This window comes from Petaurus breviceps, unplaced genomic scaffold (genome assembly GCF_028583685.1).
Source record: "Petaurus breviceps papuanus isolate PSGF00001 unplaced genomic scaffold, PetGlider_PUasm1.0 81, whole genome shotgun sequence".
In the NCBI taxonomy this organism is placed as follows: domain Eukaryota; kingdom Metazoa; phylum Chordata; class Mammalia; order Diprotodontia; family Petauridae; genus Petaurus; species Petaurus breviceps.
The window spans coordinates 4,057,027-4,073,704 of record NW_027186546.1 but is presented as its reverse complement, the minus strand read 5'-3'; the positions used below and the strand labels follow the sequence as shown (position 1 = coordinate 4,073,704).

Sequence of the window (16,678 nt, the reverse complement as noted above, 5' to 3'; positions counted from 1 at the left end):
TAGGGTGAGATACCCTATTTAGTGTGTATTTCATTCCCTCCCTAAGCCAAATTCAATGAGAATGGGTCACCATTCCCTTTTGCCTTCCTATTCTTCCCCTCCATTGTAACCATTTTCCCTTGCCTCTTCTATATGAGATAGTTTACCCCATTCTGTCTCTCCCCATCTCCTCTCATTATGTTCTTCTTTCACCCCTTAATTTCACCTTTTAAGTATCATCCCTTCCTATTAAATTGGTCCTGTGCCCTCTACCTATGTATACCTGTAAACATATATACACAAATTTACATATGTATTCATATTCCCATATACCCTCATATACAGACACACACACACACACATATATATTCTCTTCAACTATTTTCATACTGAGAAAAATTTCATCAGTTACAATTACTGTTTTTCCATGTAGGAATGTTAATAGTTCAACTTTGATAAGTTCCTTATGATTTCTTTTCCTCTGTTTACCTTTTCATGCTTCTCTTGCTTCTTGTATCTGAATGTCAAATTTTCTATTGAACTCTGGTTTTTTCTTCAAGAATGTTTGAAAGTCCTCTATTCCACTGAATGACCATATTTTCCACTGAAATATGATACTCAGTTTTTCTGGGTAGGTGATTCTTGGTTTTAATCCCAGCTCCTTTGACCTCCAGAATATCACATGATCCCTCAGTGTAGAAGCTGCCAGATCCTGGGTTATCCTGATTGTGTTTCCACAATATTCAAATTGTTTCTTCCTGGTTGCTTGTAATGTTCTCTCCTTGATCTGGGAATTTCGGAACCTGGCTATAATATTCCTAGGAGTTTTCTTTTTGGGATCTTTTTCAGGAGGTGATCGGTGGATTCTTTCAACCTCTATTTTTCCCTCTGGTTCTAAAACATCAGGGCAGTTTTCCTCGAGGATTTCTTGGAGGATGATTTCTAGGTTCTTTCTTTGATCATGGCTTTCAGGTAGTCCAACAATTTTTAAATTATCTCTCCTGGATGTATTTTCCAGGTCAGTGGTTTTTTCCATGAGATATTTCAAATTGCCTTCTATTCTTTCAGTTGTTTGGATCTGTTTAACAGCATCTTGATTTCTCATAAAGTCATTAGCTTCCATTTGCTCCAATCTAATTCTGAAGGAATGATTCTCCTCAGTTAGCTTTTGAGATTCTTTTTCCATCTGGAAAACTCAGCTTTTTAAGGCATTCTTGTTCTCATTGCCTTTTTGAGCCTCTTTTGCCATTTGAGTTAGTCTATTTTTTAAGTTGTGATTTTCCTCAGTCAGGCTGTTGACTCTCATTTTGTAATTTTCTTGCATTGTTCTCATTTCTTTTCCCAATTTTTCCTCCACTTCTCTTGTCTGCTTCTTAAGGTCCTCTATGGCCTGTAACCAGCTCGTATTTTCCTTTGAAGCTTTTGGTGCAGGACTTCTGACTTCACTGTCTTCTTCCCGTTCCATGCTTTGATCCTTTTTGTCCCCAAAATAGGAGTCTCATGTTGGGTTTTTCTGTTTGCTTTGTTTCCTTTGCCTGGTCATGTTGCCACTCAATTACTTGCCTTTGGGCTTTTTGCCACAGTAGGACTCTGCCACCAGACAAGGGGGCTTTCGTCCCAAATGCTGGGGTTTTCTCAGCTTCTGGAGGTGTTAGTTGGGTGCCCTTGGTGAAGCCTCCACACGCTGTGGCAAGCTGGACACATACCCCAGGACCTACACCCTAGACCACAATCCAGATCCAAGCAGGTTAAAGCAAAACTGATTACCCTTCAGACTGGTCGCTTGGTCTCCCTACAGTCTGCCGGCCAGGAGCTGAAGCTGCCATGTAGCAGGGGCTGTGCCACAGCCCTCAGCAGCTTCTTGCCCCAGGGGCAAAAGCCAATGCACTCCCAACTACTGGGTCCCAAAGTCCACTGTACGCTGACCTCTCACTTTGTCCTTAGCATCTATGTGTTGATAATTCTGGACTGCTACAGCTGCTGGTAATCTGGAGTCCCTCCAGCCGGTGGCTGGTCAGGCCCACCCTGGGGCTAAAACCTCAGCGTGGGGCTGGGCTGGGCTCCCAGATTGCTGTGCTGGCCACTTTCTGCCAGCCTACCAGGCTGTCCTCAATGGGAGGTTAGCTTCTCTGTGTCATTTTGTGGCTTCTGTAGCCCCAAAGTTTGTTCAGAGTCCCCTTTTACATGAATTGGGGAAGGTGGAAGCCGAAGCTGTGGGGATGATATGCTTCTACTCTGCCATCTTGACTCCACCCTGATACTTCTTTATGACATTATGGACTTGTCCATTTATTCCTATGTTTTCTATTGCTTTGAATAGACATTAATGTTAGACTTTGTCAAAAACTTTTCAGCATTTATTGATACAGTTGTGTTTTGATTATTATTATTTTTACAAAGATGTTTTATTATGTTTATAGTTTTCATAATCAAGTGCTGCATTTACTGGTATTATAACCTGATAATAATGTAAAATTTTTAAAATATGTTGTAGCTTCTTTGCTAATATTTAATATTTTTGTGTCAATATTCATTCAGAATTTGTCTGTAATATTCTTTATCTGCTCTGTATTTGTTGGATTTAGATATCAAACCCCAGTTTATCTGAAAGAAAAAGTTTTGAAGGATCCTTCATTTTTCTATCTTTTGCAAACAATTTATATAATACTGGAAGTATTCTTCGAGTTTTAGTAGAATTCACATATAAATCCACCTGCTCCTGTTTTTTTTTTCTCCCCATTTGAAGGGTCAAAGTATTCCTCTATGAGGAATAAGATTATACAAACCAAGGTCCCAACTCAATATGACCTTTCTATTACCCTGAGCTGTTTGGGAACAGGGATCCTGAGAACATGAAGGCTGCTCCTCTCCTGGGACCCTAGCCAGGTCCTTGAGAAGAGATATGATAACTGCCCAACTCCTGGAACTAGCCATTCCAAGGAAACATCGTTCTTGGGGCGGCCTTGGAGGGATTGGCCTTTGTCCCAGGATACAAGATATGATGCTTGCTAAAAACACCTGGCAGTATACCCTCTTTGTTCTCAACACTATTTACACTGTAAGATTCAGACCCCAAATTGGAATCTCACCTATGGAGGAGACATCTTACCTGAGACCCTTCCATGTAGGACCCTGACAGCTGTACCGGAATTCCCCAGCTTGTGTGTTGGTGCTTCCCTGCAACAGTGATGCTTGGAAATATATATATATATATTCCAATATATATATATGTATGTATGTATATATATATCCATTATTAATCATAGTTGCTCTTATTCTGCTATCTTTAAGCCTCTTACTCTGTTATCTCTGGTTTCTTTCTCACTTGCCTATATATACATATATACATATATTCTGAATAAATATTCTAAAGAAATTGCTTTGGATCTTCTTGGAGTGCCGAGCATTCCATTTACACAAATCCTGAACCTCCATAATCGGACACCATTGGAGGCTTATTTATGGTTCATAAATTTTCTAATTATTTAAATAATGTATTTCTTGTTCTGTTTATCTGGGTATTCTAACATAATGATGTCATTTGGGTTTTCTTCAAGAACAAAGGACAGTAACCAACCAATCCGGGTATTTTATAATCTTGTACATATTTGTCCATTTTGTCTCAGTAATCAGTTTTATTGCATATAATTAGGCAAAATAGTTTCCGACAGTTTCCTTTTTATTATTTTGGTTGTTGTGAATTCTCATTTTTCTTTTTCTTACAATTTGGTTTTCCTCTCAGACTCGCTCAGACTAATTTTTTTTTTAAATCGCTCATTTTATTAATCAATTACATTTTTAATTTTCTGTTTTGTTAGCCTCTTCCCTTATTTTCAGAACTTCTAGTTTGGAGTTTAGTTGTTTATAATTTTTGCTTTTCTAGTTTTTTTTTTAGTTAGCATGCATTAGTTAGTAGCATGCATTGATCAAAAGAGATGACACAGGACTCTGCAAACCTTAAAGGATTATACAAATAATAATAATTGTTATCTGTTCTTTTTCTCTTTTGTTGTTGAAAGTTTTTAGAGATATAAAATTATCTCCTCAGCCACCATTCCATATTGTAGTATGTTGTCCAATTGCTGACATTTTTATTTGTGAGATTTTCTATTTTTTGACACTCCATTAAATGGATTTTATTAACATCTTTTGTTTTTCAATTGCCTAGATTTTCCCTCCATAGCTCTTACTTTCTGTGATGTCAGAAAACCATGTATTATGATAAAGGATTTTTCCGCCAAGATGGCGGAGTAGAAACAGCAACTCTGGCTTCCACCTCCTCTGATACATGTAAAAAATTACTCTAAATAGACTTTAGAGCTATAGAACCCACAAAGTGACAAAGAGAAACAAATCTCCCACAGAAGGAAGCCTGGCAGGAAGGGTCCATTGCAGCGTGTTGGGAGCTGAGGGCAGTCCCACCTGAGCCATGTTTTAGCCCCAGGGTGGCCCCTACAAGTGGCAGCTAGAGCAGACATCACAAGAGTAAATTACCAGCAGCTATAGTGGTTTCCAGACTTCTCAGTCCATAAATGCCAAAGACAAAGTAAAAGGTCAGTGTGGAACTTGGTTGGTCAAGGGAAGGATAGAAGAGTGTGGTCCAGTTGCTACCCCTGGAGTGAGAAGTGGCTGCAGCCACTGCTGCATGGCTGCTTCTGGAGCTCCTGGCCTGCAGATTGTAGGGGGACCAAGCGACCATTCAGAAGGTAACATTCTTGCTTTGACCTGCTTGGATCCAGATTGTGGTCTTGGGTGGTGGTCCTGGGGTGTGTGACCAGTGAGCCAGAGCATGTGGGAATTGTAGAGAGCATGCCCATCTAAGAGCTCCAGCAGCTGCAAAAATACCAACGATTTGGGACATAGCTCTTTCCATTCTGGAAGCAGAGTTCTACTGTGGCAAAGAGCTCAAAAGTCAAGTAATTGGCTGCCAATATAAGCAAGCAATGGAAGCACAAATGGATGATAGAATCCTTTTTGGGGGACAAAAAGGATCAAGGCATAGAGAAGGAGGAAGACATTGAAGTCAGAATCCTTGCATCAGAAGCCTCCAAGAAAAAATATGAACTGGTTACAAGCCATGGAGTAGCTCAAGAAGGATTTGAAAATCAAGTAAGAGAAGTGGAGGAAAAAGGAGGTGGGATTAAAACCAAGAATCACCTACCCAGCAAAACTAAGTATAGTGCTACAGGGAAAAATATGGTCATTCAATAAAATAGAGGATTTTCAAGAATTCTTGATGAAAAAACCTGAGCTGAACAGAAAATTTGACTTTCAAATACAAGAAGGAAGAGAAGCATGAGAAAGAAAATAGGAAAAAGAAATCATAAGGAACTTACGAAAGTTGAACTAGTCACATTCTACATGAAAAAATGATAATTGTAACTCATAAGACTTTTCTCAGTATGAAGATAGTTGAAGGGAATATATATGTATGTATAGGAGGATGTATGTATATACAAATATATATGTATGTGGCCATTTGTATGTTCATGTACACATAGAGGGCACAGGATTAGTTGAATATGAAGGAATTATATCTAAAAAATAAAATTAAGAAGTGAGAGAGGAATTTATTGGGAGAAGAAGAAAGGTAGATTAGGGTAAATTATCTCATATAAAAGAGGCAAGAGAAACTGTTACAATGGAGGGGAAGAGCAGGAAGGTGAAAGGGAATGGGACAACCTGATTCTCATTGAATTTGACCTAAGAAGGGAATAACATACACAGTCAATAGGGTATCTTACCCTACGGGAAAATGGGGGGGGGTAGGGGATAAGAGGGAGGAGAACAGAAGGGAGGGCAGATTGGGGAGAGGGTAGTTAGAAGCAAACATGTTTGAAAAGGAATAGGGTCAAAGGAGAAAACAGATTAAGTGAGGGGGCAGGATAGGATGGAGGGAAATATAGTTAGTCTTTCACAATATAACTACTATTGAAATGATGTGGCTAACTACACATGTACAATCTATATTGAATTGCTTATCTTCCCCATGGGGGTGGGTGAGGAGTGAAGAAGGGGAAAAAATCTGGAACTCAAAGTTTTAAAAACAAATGTTAAAAAAAATGTTTTTACATGTAACTGAGAAATAAGATATGCAGGTACTAGGGTATAGAAAACCATCTTTCCCTACTAGAAAGTTAGGGGGGTGAAGGAGGAGGATATAAGAGAGAACAGATCGGGGGAAGGTGTGTTCAGTAGGCTTGCTATTTTGGGGTGGGGTAGGGAAAATACAGGGAGAGAAAATATTGTAACTCAAAATCTTGTGTAAATGAATGTTGAAAACTAAAAATAAATAAATTTTTAAAAATTTTTTAGAGAAAGAAGAAATGGAAAAAAACCCACTAACTTTGTTTGCAATATTCCACATCTGTGGACTCTAACCTCTACATTCGAAGAGAGAAGAGGGGGGTACCTTCTCATAACTCTTCAACAAAATTTGTTGTTTATAATTTTGCAATATTCAATCTTGATTGTTTTCTGGTGATTTTTTCCTGTTTACATTGTTCTAATCATTGTGCTTACTATTTTCCTTCCTCTGCTTACTTAACATTGAATAAGTTAATGTAAGTCCATGTTTGTTTGCTTTTACCATGCTTGTTCTTTTGACATACTAATATTTATTTATATCCATGTACCACAATTTAGTTAGCCATTCCCCATTTAATGGACCTCTACTCGTTTACAATTCTTTGATACCACAGAAAATGCTGCTATGAATATGTTGTTGTATATGGATCCTTTCTTTTTCTCAATGACCTCCCTGAGGTATATGTCTAGCAGTGGAATATCTGGAAAAAACTGACACACTAATGGATTCTTGTTGAGCTTATGTTCAATTTAAATTTTTCTTTGAGTCTTTTCTTATAGATATTTCAAGTCATTGTCATCTGAGTTTGTGTTTTGACCTTCCCTCTCTTCATAGAAATTTTTTATGGTCAAATTTTTTTGTTTGTTTTGGTTTTTTTTGGTGCTATTTACTCATTTTCCAATTTATTTTTTGTCTTTGGAGCATGATAGTTGGGCTCTTCTCACCTCTGGGGGTAGGAATTGGGGTGGGAGATGGCTAGACTGCTCTGTTGCCTGTAGGTTTTTGGTGCCTCCAAAGTGGTGTGCTCCAGGGAGAGTTCTTGTTACTATTCTGGCCTAGGCTCTGTTTCTTACCCAGGTAGGGCCTCTGTTCCTTCTTCACCACAGAGCTTAACCATTCCTCTCCACCCTGAAACTGTGACCCAGAACTGGGTAAGAGGCGAAGCAGCTGCCAAATGGCACCTGATCCTGTGCCCAGTGCTAGCACAGTGGTCCTCTAAACTATCTTTCTGAGCAGGAATTTAGTCCTCTTAATGCTCCTGGTGCTGCTGCTGCCACCACAGCAGGTACTGCCTCCTCCTCTAGGCCCCATAATCTGTGCTACCTCTTCCACCTGATCTCAGGACAACCCCTTCCCCATCATCTGTTGGTAGACCTCTCTTTTAGTCCTCTTAAGCTTTCCCAGGATGGAAAAATGAGATATTGACTTTTAATATATATTTTTTGTCAGCCTACTCAGAATTTGATATGAAACATTTTCAAAAAGTTATTTAGAGGATTCATTTTGGGAGATCTCAGCCAAAATGTCCAATCTCCTGGCCATCTTGGTTTCACCTCCTTGATATTGATTTCTTATCTATAATATCTTTAAACTGAATTTGATTTCCTTGTTTAGGTCTTTTTTTTAATGTTCTTTTCATATTTATTTTTTCTTAAAAAAAATCCAGAATGGATCAAAAGAACAATTATCAAGGAAGTAGGTACCCAAAGCAAAAGCTGGAAGGTGGAGAAAACAATGCTTTGGGTAAATTGAAGAGTCTCATTAATCACCCTGTTTCAAAAGGAATAGTTCTAGATAGAACGAAGCAGACCCATATCTTTCAATCTAGTTTCTACCTTCTCTGGCAGTGCAGCTGGCCCTGCATGGGCTATGGATAAGGAGTCCATCAGTCACAGCTGATCAGTACTTGGCTAACTAGAAAGACCAGTCCCTACTGAGTCTTTTAAGGATTATGGTCCCCTCCCCTCAATTTTATGACATGGTTTTGTTTCACTCCTTAGAATCACAGTCACTGCTGCAGACAACTGTGTCAAGCCTTTATAATGATCAGTGAATCCCCCCTGCCCCTTTCATGCAGCTGGAAAATAAAGATAGGCTGGGGGAAATTACCTGTCAAATGATAATTAGCTAATACACTCACTAGATTTATACATTAAAGAAATTATATATAGAATACTGCAAAAACACAGTAAGACTGAAGTTTGCCCATTTCTGCTCAGGAAGGGCCTTGTGCCCCTTCATCCCCAAGCTTCACAAATGTTTTCCTAATTTCTGCTCCAGTCAAGGTCAACTGGTGACATTACTGCTTCCCCTCCTTCTGATCTTCCTTCTGTTCCCCAGAAGTAAAACTTCCAGATCCTTCTCTCTCAGATGCCATCTTTTTATAAGCCATCTCAAAAAGTTTTAATTATGCTTGTTGGAGAGTAGATGCTGCCTGCCTGATGTTTTCTCCAGTTTCACTATCTTTCCGAGCCAAGAGCTCTCTCATTCTAGAGATTTCTTCTTTTAGTTTATTGCACTTATCTGCTGGAAGTTGGTCTTTGAATTCTTCCATCTTTGTTTCAGTATCATGAATAATTCCTTCTGCCATATTGACAGCTTCTACACGTTCTTTCTTCCTCCTGTCTTCCTCAGCATACTTCTCTGCATTCTTAACCATATTCTCAATGTCATCTTTGCTTAATCCACCAGAAGACTGTATCACAATTTGTTGTTCATGTCCTGTGCCTTTGTCCTTTGCAGAAACATGTACAATCCCATTAGCATCAATGTCAAATGTGACTTCAATCTGTGGAACTCCATGAGGGGCTGGTGGAATTCCAATCAAAGTAAACTGTCCAAGAAGTTTGTTGTCTGCTGCCATCTCTCTCTCCTTGGCACACTTTAATTTCCACTTGTGTCTGACCATCACCAGCTGTAGAAAACACCTGGCTCTTCTTAGTTGGAATAGTTGTGTTCCTATTGATTAGTTTGGTGAAGACACCTCCTAATGTCTCAATGCCCAGAGAAAGGGGAGTGACATCCAGAAGTAGCACATCTGTGACATCACCAGCTAACATGCCTCCCTGAATGGCAGCTCCAATAGCCACAGCCTCATCAGGATTGACAGCTTTACTAGGAGCCCGGCCAAAGAGTTCTTGTACTGTCTGCTGAACCTTGGGCATTCTGCTTATGCCACCAACCAGGATGACTTCTCCAATGTCACTCTTGCTGACTTCAGCATCTTGCATGGCTTTCTGGCATGGAGCAATAGTCCTCCTGATGAGATCAGTGACAATGCCCTCAAATTGAGCTCGAGTTAGCTTCATGTTCAAATGCTTGGGCCCAGAAGCATCCATGGTCAAATATGGTAAGTTGATGTCAGTCTGCACAGAAGAAGAAAGTTCATATTTGGCCTTCTCTGAGGCCTCCTGTACTCTCTGAAGAGCCATATTGTCTTTGGTCAGGTCAAGTCCTGTCTCTCTCTTAAACTCCTTCACAATGTGCTGGAGCAAGGCCTGGTCAAAGTCTTCACCACCTAGGAAAGTATCTCCATTGGTAGATTTCACCTCAAAGACACCTTTCTGAATTTCCAGGATAGAAATATCAAAAGTTCCACCACCTAAATCATATACAGCAATGATTTTGTCTTCAGATTTGTCTAAGCCATAAGCCAAGGCAGCAGCTGTAGGCTCGTTAATCACTCGAAGTACATTTAGGCCAGATATTTGCCCAGCATCTTTGGTGGCCTGTCACTGAGAATCATTTAAATAAGCAGGCACAGTGATAACGGCATTTTTTGCTGAATGTCCTAGATAGTTTTCTGCAGTTTCCTTTATCTTCATCAACACAAATGCACCTATCTGACTTGGGGAATATAGTTTCCCATGGGCTTCTACCCAGGCATCACCATTGGAGGAATGGATAATTTTGAAAGGAACATTTTTAATGTCTTTCTGCACTTCATTTTGAGGATCCTCAAATCGACGGCCAATGAGGCGCTTGGTGGCATAGAATGTGTTGTTTGGGTTGGTGACTGCCTGTTGTTTGGCAGGCATGTCAACAAGGCGTTCATTGTCTGCTGTGAAGGCTACAACTGAGGGAGTGGTTCTGGCACCTTCAGCATTCTCCAACACCTTTGCTTGTTTCCCTTCCATTATTACTGCCACACAGGAATTAGTTGTACCCAAATCAATACCAATAACGGCCCCTTTGATTGCTTCAGATGCATAGTCTCGTCTTGAAATGATTCGAAAAGCCTCATGACTAAGGCCATTCCAGCCATCTTGGCAGAGGCCGGCAGCCGGGCCCCGGGAGGCGGCTCCGGTGAGGCGGGCAACGGCAGTGCAGCTGGCGCTGAGCATGGTGGGTGAGCGGGCAGGGGCCGGAGGCGAAGTGGACTGAGGGAGCCAGGAGGTCTTTAGGTCTTTTAATGATAACTGTTTTTACTATCTCTTTTCCTGAAACCATGATTGCTGCCTCTGCTTTTGGCTATTCACTTGTAGCATAATAGATTTTGCTACAGAAAAATGAAAGTCCTTATTTTAACCTTCTTTGAATCTTTCTGTTTCAAGTATGTTTCTAGTAAATAATATATTATTGAATTCTTTCTAATCCATTCTGCTATCTTCCTAAATCTTGTGTGATTCAGACTATAACTCCTTAGTAGTTTCTTTCTGGCTGCTTGCAATATTTGTTCTTTGACTTGGGAACTCTAGATTTTGGCCATGGGTTTCCAGGGAATTCGCATTTTGGGGTCTATGGGTGAGTTCATTCCATTCATCTTCATGATTGTGAATGATAATTGTGTATCCTCTCTTCACTCCATGCAAAAAAGGTGGTGAAAGGGAAAGTGTGAGCTCAATACCCCCAGGAAGCTAGATGATTTTATTCAGAATCCAGATTACAGATTGTTGTTCAGTCTTTTCAGTTGTGTCTAAACCTTCATGACCACATTTGGGGTTTTCTTGGCAGAGATACTAGAATGGTCTGCCATTTCCTTCTCCAGCCCAATTTAGAGATGAGGAACTGAGGCAAACAGGGTTAAGTGACTTGCCCAGGGTCACACCATTGGTAAGAGACTGAGGCTGGATCTAAACTCAGGAAGATGAGTCCTTCTGACTTCAGGTCTGGAACTCTATCCACTGCACTATCAGACTGCATATTGTATTATGCCCATTCTAGGACATACAGTTGAATGAGGGAAAAATAAGCAATGGAGATTGTGTCTACCTGGGTTCAAATCTTTTGCCCAAGATTTCTTAGCAATGTAACTGTGGGCAAGTCTTTTAATCTCCCTGTTTTTTCCTCTGTAAAATGGTTAGGTTGATTCTTTCTTTTTTACTTTGTCCTCTGGTTCTAAAAATTCTGGGAAGTTTTTCTTTATGATGTCCTGATAAGGTAAATGGGTTTGTTTGTTTTTTAATCATTGGTTTTCAGGTTAGCTGATGATTTAAAAATTATTTCTTCTTCACCTGATTTCCAGGTCAATTATTTTAGATAGCATATACTACACTCCTTTTCTTAATGTCTTTTTTTTAGTCTTCATTTTGCTTTAAAATTTTTGGCCGTCATATAGCCACTGCTTTTTCTTTGGCCCATTCTGGTTTTCAGGGATTTCAAATTCTTGGGCAAGGCGGTTTACCATCTTTTGTTCTACACTCTTATTTCTCCTTCCCATTCTTTCTTCCTTAGATATAATTTCACTTAATATTGTATTTTATATCTCACTTCATTTCCTCTGGGCACTCTTGTAGTCCTTGTGCCCAGGACGTTCTTTTCTGCTTATACTTGTGGAATTACTTTTTTCTTCTGGGTTTCCCACCGTCTCATAAATTCACTAATGGGCAATATGCTGGAGCCTTCCTTGATTTTGCCAGACATTTCAGAGACATGCAGAGTCCATGGGCTGCCTCGATTATCCTCCACTCCTGCCAAATGACCAATCCATCTTTTGCATTCATACATTTATTTGATGACACAAAAGAATCTATCTCTTTGTGTATACTCACGTATGGTAGATAATCTTGGATATAGTGCAAATTAAGACATGCTACAAATAATATAGCATTGACTTTTTTATTGTTTCTATTTCTGTTTGCCAGTAGAGGGCTCTGAATACCATGTTTCAGTTAATTGATACCCCCTTACCCCCCACCTCCCACACCTTTGGGAAGTAGAACAGTTATTAAGCTATACAAGGAGTATTTGTTCTGTGACAAAGACAATATTGACTTTCTGATTATTACATATTACACTTTTAAAATAGTCCAGTGTAAGTATAGTGGCTTTATACAAATAACATAAAACCTCAACTGTTATAATTATCACCAGAAATTAAGTGCCCATAGAGCACTCATCATTAGGGCCTTACAAAGTTAAGATTAGACACATTCCCTAATTCCCTAAGTTTATTTAATACAGAGATAAAATAAACTTGTATTGAATATAGACACAGAGGACACATAAATGTGTATCCTTCCATGTTTATAAAAAGATAGTAATATCTTATGTTTCCAGATATTTAGGGTTCATAATGTACTTTCTTATATATCTTTTAATCCTTATGAGAGTCCTTTGAGGCAGAAAAGGAAGGTATTATTATTCCCATTTTAAACAGACAAGTAAACTAAAGATTAAGAGAGCCAGCTAGGTAGCCCCAGGCTTGGAGTCAGAAGGACCTAAGTTCAGACCTGGCCGTTTATTAGCTGTGTGTTCCAAGGCAAGTCACTCAGCGTCTCTTTGCCTGAATTTCCCCATTTGTAAGATAGGGATAATAATAATACCTACCTCCCAAGACATTTGTTGAAGTTTTCTGAAGACATACTTTGACACTCAGTCTGATATTTTTAATACTACTTGCAAGATCAGACATGCTAGACAGAATAGGCATGGCTTACATGATAGGATTTCAGATGCTTTGTAAAGTCCTTAGTGAACAAGAAAATAAAGGTAAGGAGCACCCAAGGCAAGGAAGGAAGGTCATAGGAATGTTATTGGGAGTTGGGAAGTACTAGCATAAGAAGGGTGCTATATACTCGAGCCCCAGTATAATGAATAAGTTGCTTTATGACCTTTACCTTTATCAGGTAACAGCAGCTCTGAGTTAGAATTATTGATCAAAGGTATAAACTAAGTGTGAATATGTCCTTAATCAATTTAGGAGTGTCAAAGTGCTTTGGAGCCATTGGATGAAATCAGATGATGACACTCAGAACAAGTACTGGGATTGACTGAATTTGACTTAAATCCCAACCTATGTATATTAGAGTTGATTCCAGCAGGAAAACAGTCTCTAAGGATGAAGACCTCTTTCTCCAGTATTAGAAAGCAGTAAAGGGAACCCCAAGGGAGTGTGATAGTAATGGAATAGAAAGATTCCCCTGTATTGGCTTGGTTTTCAAATTGATTGTGTTAAAACCCTGAGCTTGTTAATCCCACCTGTGGGATGGACTTGTTGATGTGAAAAGAAAGTCCTGAACTGGGAGGAGCTGGTGATGTAGATTTGGAGAGACAAGAGAGAGGCAGAAGAACTTTTTGGAAGCAGCACCTCGTGGAGGCAGAGAGAGACTGATAGAATTGCTGGGGGCCACTTTGAATTGCCCTGGACTTTTGAGACCTGCGCCCTGAGCTACCAAGGACTGAGGAGACATGGCTGTTTTGCTGGTACTTTGTCTGTCTGTTTTGATGCTGTTTTGCCAGATTTGTCCACTGGTGAAAGACAGTCCTTTTGTTGAAGAAGTCCTGGAACCTGGCTGTTGGCTTGAGACTGTCCTGCAGACAGAGAGTGAATACTGTCCACTGGTGAAGGACAGTGCTGTTGTTGCAGGGGTCTGGGAACCTTTCTGTTGGTTCAGAGCTACTGAGACTGTCCTGCAGACAGAGAGTGAATACTGTCCACTGGTGAAGGACAGTGCTGTTGTTGCAGGGGTCTGGGAACCTTTCTGTTGGTTCAGAAGCCCTGAAGAAGGATTTTCTTGTTGTATGTTTACAGAAATCCTGGGAGAGGATTTTGCTAATGTTTTCAGGGGTTCTAGGACTGTTCTAGAGACAGAGGATGAGTTAATGAAGGGACTGGCAATGTGTCTTGTGGCCTTGCTAAGCCTTGTCTCCCCAGGAACTAAGATTGCTGAGAACTTGCCTTCTGTCAAGATGAAGAAAAGACCTCCATTTGGGTATTAAGTGCTGTGCTTAAACTTGATGTAACTCTTGGGGTAGATTCAATTGTGATCCAGGGGTGGTGAACTTTTGACCTTTTTGTGTTCTATGGTTGAACAATGAATGTATTTTACTTAGATTGGAAACTAATCTCCATTTGAGAAGAGGGGCTTTGTGGTGGACTAAATGAAGGTACAGCCTAGGGGTGGAATAGTATTTAGAACAGGGACTTTGTAATTGATTGAATGATTGGAAGGTCCTGGGGTGGGGTAGGCCTTGGAGATTATTTAATCACCCTTAGTAAATGCTGTATTTTGAATGATGTCATGTTTTGATCTTCTCTGTTCTTGGTTGGTCACTGAATAAAATGGAGAGCACCTATGCTGGTATTTTGAACCTTGGGAAGTTACCTTTCCTTGGCATTACATTACAGGGAGTAACACACACACGTGCGCGCACACACCCTTGACTAGAGGATGACTTTGTGAACTTTGGAAGATTAGAAGACAACTTGGACTTCTCATCACTATAAGCAGTATACCTGAAACAAAAGTGGCTGATGGTAGTGTGTGCACTGGGACTGAGACACACCATGGACAAGCTAGACGCAGAGATGTCAGAAGGTTATAGGCCTTCTGAGCCCAAAAGAGTTCTATTTAAGAGACTTCATGAAAAATCCATGAAGAGAGAAAAGGGCCTCCAGTAACCCAGGAAGTATGAGTTACTCTTTGTCACATATACTCTATAAGTTCGAGTCCTTTCTTCCCAGGGATCTCACATGTGCAAGGGGAGAAGGAGCCTTCAGTTTGGGGGCAGACACTATATCTGCTTAGTAAATATCCCTTCCTAAAAAAAAAAACTCATTAATGCCAACTGGCCCACTGATAATTAGTGGGGGGCATCCTGAGTGGCGGCTCATGAGTACATTGAGGACTTTCTCAAGGCTATCCCTAGGACTGTGAGAGGAAGAGTAGTCAGCCATCCTCCAGTACCATAGCTTGCCAATGGGAATCAGGACTAGAGGTGTTACCCCTGACACAGTTTGTATTCCTTACAACTTTCACCTAGAACTGTTCTTGAGTTTCCATTAATCTTTACTTCAGCAAATCTCATGAGTTTGCAGCTGTTTATACTGTTTTTATGCACTTACCTTGTTCCACTTTCTTTTGGTTGTTTTTTTTTTTTGTCTTTTTGGAGGGGGAAGGGCAGGGCAATTGGGGTTAAGTGACTTGCCCAAGGTCATACAGCTAATAAGTGTTAAGTGTCTGAGGCCGAATTTGAACTCAGGTCCTTCTGACTCCAGGGCTGGTGCTCTATTCACTGCACTACCTACTTGCCCCTCTTGTTCCACTTTATATCATGACTTTGCATATGTATTGTAAGTTCCTTGAAGACAGGAATAATATCTTGCTTATTTTTTGCATCTTCCCTATCTTCTAACATAGAATCCTGCCCATAATAGTCTTCTTTTTAATACAATTTTATTGAGTTAAATTTAATATACCCGTGAATATGTTTTCCCTAGAGTACTACCTCATTAAAAGAAGAAGCTGAAGCAAAGAAAGAGGAAACTGAAACAAAATCATTAAAGGTTGAATCATTATCAGTAGGTAAGCTCTCAAATTATCATTCTTTTGAGTAATTGAAGCTTATGGATTTAATCTTTTTTTTCTTCTCATCAAAATAAGATTATAGGATTAATAGGTTTAGAGGTGGGAGGGACCTTAGAAGTCTTCCAAATACATATTATTATAATTTGGAAATATAAAAATGAGAGTCTTATATGTTTGTATACATATATAAATGTGTTCTAATTAACTTGACCTTTTATATAGACCTGAAAGGAGGTATATAGATTGGTGTAAGGCTGGTCATGTGTCAGAAGCAAGGTCCAATAAGTAGATAGTCAAGGTCTTCCACTAATATCCTTGTGATGTCAGGAGGAAGTGAGGCAAGTCCTTTGCACATTCATTGGATGTATTGGAAGATGTAAATAAAAGACCATCAAGATTTATGTATTTGAGCACTTAAGCAACTTTACGTCTTCTTTTAATAAATACTTCTCTCTCTGAGTATTTTTCTATAATTTGGTATATTTTCACGACAGGTTCTTTCACCGCCTCCTCATTTCCCTCTCCCCAGAACACACTTGGAAATTTTTAATCAGTGAATGAAAAAACACTTACTATGTGCTAGGCACTGAGCTTTAGTGCTGGGGATTCAAATGCAAAAAGTGACAGTCTGCTCTCAAGAAGCATGCATTCTAATAAGGCAGGATTACACATCCAGGGGAATAGCAGCCAGTAACAAGGAGTTTGCTCTGGGGTGTCAAAGGGATGATGAGATGATCTACTGGGCAGTTAAGTGACATACTGTTTCAGGAAGCAATAGTTGTAGTGATTGGATTACTGTCCCCAGAACAAGAATTGGAATGCATATATATTGGTGGAGGGAGGGAGGAAGGGAGGGAGAGAG

At 39.8% G+C, this 16,678-nt stretch overlaps 1 protein-coding gene across 1 annotated transcript in view; it reads left to right on the top strand.

Moving 5' to 3' along the window:
- LOC138176109 (dynein axonemal intermediate chain 7-like) overlaps nucleotides 1-16,678 on the top strand; it is a 93,856-nt gene that overhangs the window by 61,075 nt on the left and 16,103 nt on the right. The window contains exon 10 of the mRNA XM_069106852.1: nucleotides 15,729-15,813. Within this exon, the coding sequence (XP_068962953.1) occupies nucleotides 15,729-15,813 (85 nt within the window). The remainder of the gene's footprint in view (nucleotides 1-15,728; nucleotides 15,814-16,678) is intronic.